At 49.4% G+C, this 7,355-nt stretch overlaps 1 protein-coding gene across 2 annotated transcripts in view; it reads left to right on the plus strand.

Annotated features, from left to right (window-relative positions):
- The window catches only part of LOC146191587 (uncharacterized), a 133,154-nt gene extending 127,208 nt beyond the window's left edge, over nucleotides 1–5,946 (plus strand). For both annotated transcript variants that reach the window (XM_084602108.1, XM_084602107.1), the window contains 2 exons: nucleotides 5,562–5,743; nucleotides 5,810–5,946. In XM_084602108.1, coding sequence (XP_084458234.1) covers nucleotides 5,562–5,734 — 173 coding nt within the window. In that variant the 3' untranslated portion in view covers nucleotides 5,735–5,743; nucleotides 5,810–5,946. The remainder of the gene's footprint in view (nucleotides 1–5,561; nucleotides 5,744–5,809) is intronic.
- The last annotated feature ends 1,409 nt before the right edge of the window (nucleotides 5,947–7,355 follow it).

The following is a 7,355-nucleotide window of genomic DNA, read 5'->3' on the forward strand; positions in this document are numbered from 1 at the left end:
CGGTGGAGAGAGGGACTATGAGAAAGACTATAGCGCTTTGGCTCGCTCTCTCGAAAAACCCGGTTTATATCTGCTGAGGTGCTGTGCAGCAAAAGAATAGCGCAAACAAAGCTAGAAAGCAGGCATAACTTTATAGCTCACCTGATTCGCATTCAGCTTGGCCACGTGAATTGAGAGCCCTTTTCTCCACCGTCTACGTCCACCTGCAAACACCGGGCTCCGAGGAAAGTTCTTCCTTTATGTGGGATATGCCGCTTTTCGATGGAGACGAAAGGCAAGGCGCCTGTATGCTGTGCGTTATCAGTGCACGTTAAAGAACCCCAGGTGGTCAAAATTTCCGGACCCCTCCACTACGGCGTCTCTCATGGCCTGGGTTGCTTTGGGACGTTAAAACCCGTAACCCAAAACTTTTAAGGCGACGGTGCCCCGCCGGAGTGGTACAGTGGTAAGACGACAGGCTACTGTCCGGAATACCCGGGTTCGAACCCGACCTAGGCGGCTGCGTTTCGATGGTTGGTTGGTTGGTTCACAGGGGGGGAAAGGCGCAGTATCTGTCACACTTGTTTCTGTGGACACCTGAACCGCGCCGTAAGGGAAGGGAGGAAGGTGGGAGTGAAAGTGGATAGAGAGAGAGAGGAGCCGTAGTGGAGTTTCGATGGAGGCGAAACGAAGAGGCGTCCGTGTGCTGTGCGATGTTGTTGTTGTTGTGGCTGTAGGAAGAAGGAAAAGAAAATGTACGGGCCTGTTACTGGCTCTGTAGCTGAGCCACCTCCGCTGCCTCGTGCAGACAGAAGAGAAAATAGAGAAGAAAGAAAAGGAAGAGGGAAAGAAAGACGCGCACCGCAACAACAGCCGCCGTCCACCACCGAAGCGGTGGCGGGTGCAATGACGGCCTACAACAGATAAAAATTCGGTGGCAGGCTAACCCCCGCCGCAAGCGGCGGTGACCCACCTGCCCCAGCCCTATAAGGGGAGCACGTTAAAGATCCCCAGGTGGTCGAAATTACTCCGAAGCCCTCCACTACGGCTCCTCTTTCTCTCTTTCCATTTTAACTCCCACCTTCCTCCCTTCCCTTACGGCGCGGTTCAGGTGTCCACAGACACAAGTGTGACAGATACTGCGCCTTTCCGTTCCTGTGAACCAATTATTATTATTATTATTATTATTATTATTATTATTATTATTATTATTATTATTATTATTATTATTAAGGCGACAGCCTTTAATGGTTCACACTGTTGGCGTTCGTTCGTCGGTCACACTGTATCTGTCAATCAAATGGCGTCATCACCAGAAACCGAAATTAACGTCACCAGGAAAATAAAAATCCGGTCTCCACCGGGAATTTAACCTCTATCCCTGGATCCCCAGCAGAGCACTTTAACCAACTACGCCACACCCGGGATCGTGAAATGCACTTCATAGTTTTCCTTGTCTACAGTGAGAATGATAGTAGCGTTGACATTGATGCTGGAATTAGTGATAATGAGAATGACAATGACAGCATTAGCGATGATAATGACAGTGCATTTAGTTGATGATGATAAAAGAAGAAACGTGATGCACTGTGTGCACCAGCAACGCTCGGCCTTTTGTATTTATGGTGTGTAGATTCCACAGTGCTCTTGGAATGTTCTTGCGTTTGCTCTCCATTCGAAAGAAAATATACACCTGTTGTCCTCAACGAAGTAATTATCTCGCGTGGTCAAGCGCTTGCATTTGCTGCGCCGAAGACCCTGTTTCGTGGTCTCTTTCACCCGCAAACAAGGAGGAGACAGGGTTGCTGCTGCTGTTGTCACTGCCGTTGTCGTTGCTCCGTTCCAGAACTTCTGTGTATTGCTGAAATGGCTTTTAGGAACACGAAATGCGCCGTGTGGAATTCGTCTCATTGAGAGGTCTATAATCTTAAATTGTTCGCGAGCAGCGACGCCACGGGTTCCTGAGCACATGTTATTGGTACCCCCAATGGCCATGTGGCTTGGCTCTTGTCCGTAAGTTGCCCCGTGGTAAGTAATCACCCCCCCCCCCCCCCCCCGCTTCTTTTCTACCGAATAACAATTACAGTACTCTGCGGCTAACAAGAGCGACTCACACTGATCATGCAGCCCTTGAATAGCGGTCGGGCAAAAGACAGACACGTGCTTGCAAAATACAGCTGACATTTCTCACGGGTTCGCTTTCATAAAAAATAAATAAATAAATCACTAGCACAGAGGCTGAAAAAAAACCAGCAGAATTGAAATAGGAATAAAAATGCAGAGATAACGACAGTTTTTTTTTTTTTGCCCTAACATTACGCTACGGTTTTATGTTATCTTTAGTGGATGCAGCTAGCACAACCGGGTTAATTGGAGAAATATGGGAGAGGCCTTCGTCCTGCAGTGGGTATAGTCAAGCGGATGGTGATGATGATGATGATGACACCTTATTGTATATACTATGCTCACTATACAGTGCAAAGTTGGCACTATATGAGCCTATGTGCCAAAAGCCGAGGCAACGCTTCCAATATCGGCTTTTTTTTAAACGTCTCATTACCTCATCATCATTTCACCTTCGCCATGCATCGCCTTCCGTAAAGACGAACATGCCGCCCAAGAGACCAGTGAGCGCACTCATAGGTGTGTCAACTGCACTGGTGCGCGCTCGGTGCGTACTCCAGGTCGTGTCCAGTCTGCAAAAGAGAGAAAAGGTAATCGGTTTTCAGGCAAAAGAAAACATATCTTGCTCAAAGGCTTGAAAGCGATTCGGCTGAAGCGGGCTTGGAATCGCCACCGTCTTCAGTTTCATTTGACGCACATATGGAGCTGCGCCAGATCTGCTGTCGACATCGATGTACCCACCTCGTACATATATCGTCCGCCTTGAAAATAACAGTCTGCGAAGTATTTATACGCTGATGAAGCTCCTTTGCAGTATTCCTCGATCTCGAGAAAGGCTATAGTAAAATGTGGATATTTAGGATCTTACGTTGCGATCTAGGAGACTTATAGGCATCCTCGGAAGTATACTAGATGTTTAATTACGCGACTTCCCCTTCAACCGTCCATCTTGAGTATGCCCAGTTCCACTTACATATTTGAGAATATTCACTGGCAGGACTGGTGCGTATTTTAAGTACAGCTTTCTTTATAGTAAAACAATTAACTCTGTAGCAAAAATAATTCCAAAGCCTATTGTTGTGCACTCACGATATGTCGACGACCTCCAAATGGCATTCACATCCTCTGACGTATCAACATGTGAGACAAATACAGCTGGTATTAAAATAAACTAGCGCTATAGGTAGGAAAAAATGGCGCTTAGGTGGACAAAAATGGATTCATGCTTTCAAGGGTGACCGAGCTGCTTTTTTTTTTTTTCTTTCCCCAAGAACATGTACCAGTTGACCCAGATTGAGCTCTGCTCAAACTTCGGGAGTCCAGATAGGCCTAAATTTTTGGGGTGCGTATAGACACTTTCTGGTACACGTGCCGGTCCTTCACGAGGGCTTATAGAGCGGAGAACTCGTCTCGTTAGATCTCAGAAGTTCCTGTTTCGATGCTCGGATGTTCGGTCGGTCTCGGTGTTGGCTCGACGTCACCTCAGTGTCGCCGACAATGGAAGCTAAAAACATATCATGCTTAAAAATAGACTTTTTCCGGTACACCGATACTTACAACCCAACTTTCTTCTGTCTTGGATTAAAACGGAGCGCCAGTCTGCATGCGCAGAATGCTGCTCTGTAAGGACGAAGAAGGATGCGGACTTTATTCGGGACCTATGGAAATCCTTTTCTACAGCAGCTCTTTCTTCTTTAGACGTCTTGGTTGCGGTCCTGCCGCTGTGGAAGTGAAGGTGGTGACATATGACGGCTGTATTCGTGATGGGTTTGCGGGCGCCCTGGCAGCGCCTGCTGCAGCGGCGGCGAACCTCCACTGTGACACCACACACCCGGTCGAGAAAAGTGTGCTTAGTTTCCGGACATATTTGTTTCGAGATTCAGATGGAGGGGACGAATGAAAATTGGAATATATGCCGAACTGAAATTCGCACGTAAATCGATTTATTCGGCAGAATATTTCGTGAGTGAGGATTAATTTTCCGGGGCATTTCTTTTTTCAGCAGAAATAATTGGCTGTTAGCGTTTAATCATTTTGTGCAGAACTCCGTATATTCTCTGTTTTTGCTTACAGGTTCCTTAAGCAATATAAACGTCATGTGTCATGGGGAATCTGTTTGTCAAGCAAGTTATTTTCACACTCGGTGCACTTAATACGCTATCCGCGTTATGTGCTGTACATGCCTCGCCTTATCTGTACTCTGCGAATACATTAGCTTGATGTCAAAGAGGAAATTTCAACCGCGAAGCGACTGTCCCGGAGGAATCGGCTCTCTGCTACTTCTCTTCCCGTCGCAACCTAAACAGGATGTCGTTTACGCGGGTAGTCGTCGTCGCACAGTGGTGCTGGAGAGACGCCCCGGGCAATACCTGTGGGCTTCTCCCTCGCTTGTAAAATTACTTTTTGAACCTATTATCACATTAAACCAAGCCATCGGTAAAAATTCGAGCGTTCATTAAAAGACCGAGACTTCCCCCTGCTCTTATGTGGGGCTATTTTGTGTGCGGTGTGGCTTTTGTGCATATATTAGAGAGATTTAGCACACCGTGATCCGCGATCCGCTACCGTGATCCGCCACCGCGCGTTCCACTGCGCATGCCCAGATCACTTTGATGCCAATAGATGGCGCCACATACTGGATGTTGGCACACAGACCTGCCGCCTCGGAACCAATCAGCTTGTGCGCCCCGCCCACGAGCGGTAGAGAGCCACGGTGGCGGATCGCGGATCACGGTATGCTAAATCTCTCTATTGTGCTGCATTGTGAATGTTCTGGAAGACGCATTTGCTGGTGGCAACCTCTGGTTTAACCTGTTCATTTTCGTTTTTTCTTCTAAAAATATATTCAGAGTGAATGTGCTGAAACCTGGCTTCACCCGGAAATGAAGCCTTCTGACCATGTACAAATAACTGGCCTCTGTCATTGCATAGCTAACACATTTCTCATTATGCCCAGGTCCGCGAAGCTATGAATGTTACGACTATGTGCAACGTTCATGCAAAGGGGCTTCGGCTTAAGAGCAAAGTGTAACGCGTTGGGCGGTGTTTCATAAAGCAGTTACACAGATCGTGGGTGATGGTCTAATATTAGTACTCGAGAGGGTCGTACGGCTGCTGTAGCAAATGTGTTCTGCTTAACAGGCAATGGACTAAGCATTCGAACACTCCGAAAATAAAAAATAACTTACAGAAATTGCGTCACCTGTCTGAAGCGAAGCAAGCTCGCTCGTTAGAGCTGGGGCAGGATCGGAGAGAATAGTGCGTGTTGTCTTTTTTTTTTTTTAATTATAATTGAGCAGCCACACATGCGGTGAGAGCCGATGTGTATTGACATTGGCGCGTGTTTCAGCCTGGGGACTGGGCGACGTCACATTTTGCTTCGTTTCAATCCTCGTTCCCTCGCTGTTGGTTTTTAACGCAGCGGGCTCTGACCGGTTGTGATTCTTCCCTTCTCGCAGGCGAGAAGCCGTACACGTGCACGTGGGAAGGCTGCACATGGAAGTTCGCGCGCTCGGACGAGCTAACACGCCACTTCCGCAAGCACACGGGCCAGAAGCCGTTCAAGTGCCAGCTGTGCCAGCGCTCTTTTTCGCGCTCCGACCACCTGTCGCTGCACATGAAGCGCCACTGACGACGCCAGGTGGGTCCACCTGGCGGCGTGCGCCGCAAACACTGTGCATGACAGAGAGTGTGCGCGTCTCCACAGAACTCGCCGGCTCCAGCGGAGGGCGTCACTTGCTCAACTTCCCTGGCGCCTCGACCAGCTGCGGCCGGCTACGCCCCCTACCTCCGCAGCCAAGAGAAGAGAGCCGTTCCTAATATATATGTTTCACACACCCATATGTATATTACACATGAAAACAGAAGAGGCCTCTGCAGGCGACTTTTGCTATTGCTTTTTTTTTTTTCTGCGGACGATGGTGTGCTCAGTGTGGGACGCTCGCTCCGGTGCCCGGACAGTGCGCGCCGACAGAACTTTCGGGGCGAAGCGTGCCTCTTCGGAACCGCCTTTCTTGCGTGGTCGCCCGCATGCCAGGCCAGGCGAACGCCTGGAAAGTGACGCACATTCTCCAACACCGGACTCGTTCGCGGTGTCGTCAACCTTACTACGTCGGTTCATTCGCCGTCACGTTGCAGCTGTGTATGTGTGAAGCGCCGTTATTCAGTTTCAGGGCTGTGCCGGCCATGATCTGCAGTGCGCGCCGCTAATCTGCATAACCTCTCTGCGAAGCATTGCCGCAGCATCCGTCGAATGCTTTGTCCCTGCCAGAAGTCGCAGGCCTTGCTCAGCTCACTGCCGTACGCACGTTGCCGTGCCGCGGCGGTGTACTTAGCTGTGATGCTTTCTCCCCCCGCTCATCTGCTGGGCTCTGGTTGCCGCTGAAACACGGCTCGGATCGTCTTCATTAGGTTCGCGTACGGCGCCGGTGCCGACAGCGTCATATGTCTGCGTGGAACGTCGCACTTATTAGAGAGATTTAGCTTACCGTGATCCGCAATCCACTACCGTTATCCGCCACCGCGCGTTCCACTGCGCATGCCCAGATCCCCTTGACGCCGATAGATGGCGCCACATACTTGATGTCGGCACATAGACCTGCCGCGTCGGGACCAATCAGCTTGTGCCCACGCGCGGTAGAGGGTCACGGTGGCGGATCGCGGATCACGGTAAGCTAAATCTCTCTATTGTCAGTGGCAGCGCGCTCTAAGCGACAAGCGTCTCCGCGAATGATTAGGTTCATTCAGCATGCTCTGTTCGGCCAGCTAAAGGTTGGGGTTGCGGATGTCTATTTCTGGAGAGCCTGAAGCACTGCGACGGCATCGTTGTATCGACTAGGTCGTATCACCGCTTAGCCGCACATTGACTTCCGCTAAGCTGAAGTTAAAGGGTCCCTGAAGCAGTTTCGGAAGTGGCTATGGAATACGCTGTGTACTGTACAGTGCTGATGACTATCGAGCGTTCACGCATCGTGCAAGTGCTCAGAAGCGAACCGATAAATGCGCATAAGAAATAAAAAAACAATAAAAGTTAAAAAGTACAGAAAATCAACATAAACCAAACTAAATCTAATCCCGCGGCTCAGGGTTACTTCTGTTGCCGGTTTCTCTCATGAATCATGTCGTACCTTGTTGTGCGTCTTGGCTTCAGGTCACTGGTAAGAAACCGTCATTGATTCGCCGTGAATCGTTACACCATGTAATTCGAGACGAAAAGAAAAATAATTGGCTGTGGGGAAAATGGGAGGCTCGGT

Source organism: Amblyomma maculatum, chromosome 4 (genome assembly GCF_055883805.1).
Source record: "Amblyomma maculatum isolate TAMU_Amacu chromosome 4, ASM5588380v1, whole genome shotgun sequence".
In the NCBI taxonomy this organism is placed as follows: Eukaryota; Metazoa; Arthropoda; class Arachnida; order Ixodida; family Ixodidae; genus Amblyomma; species Amblyomma maculatum.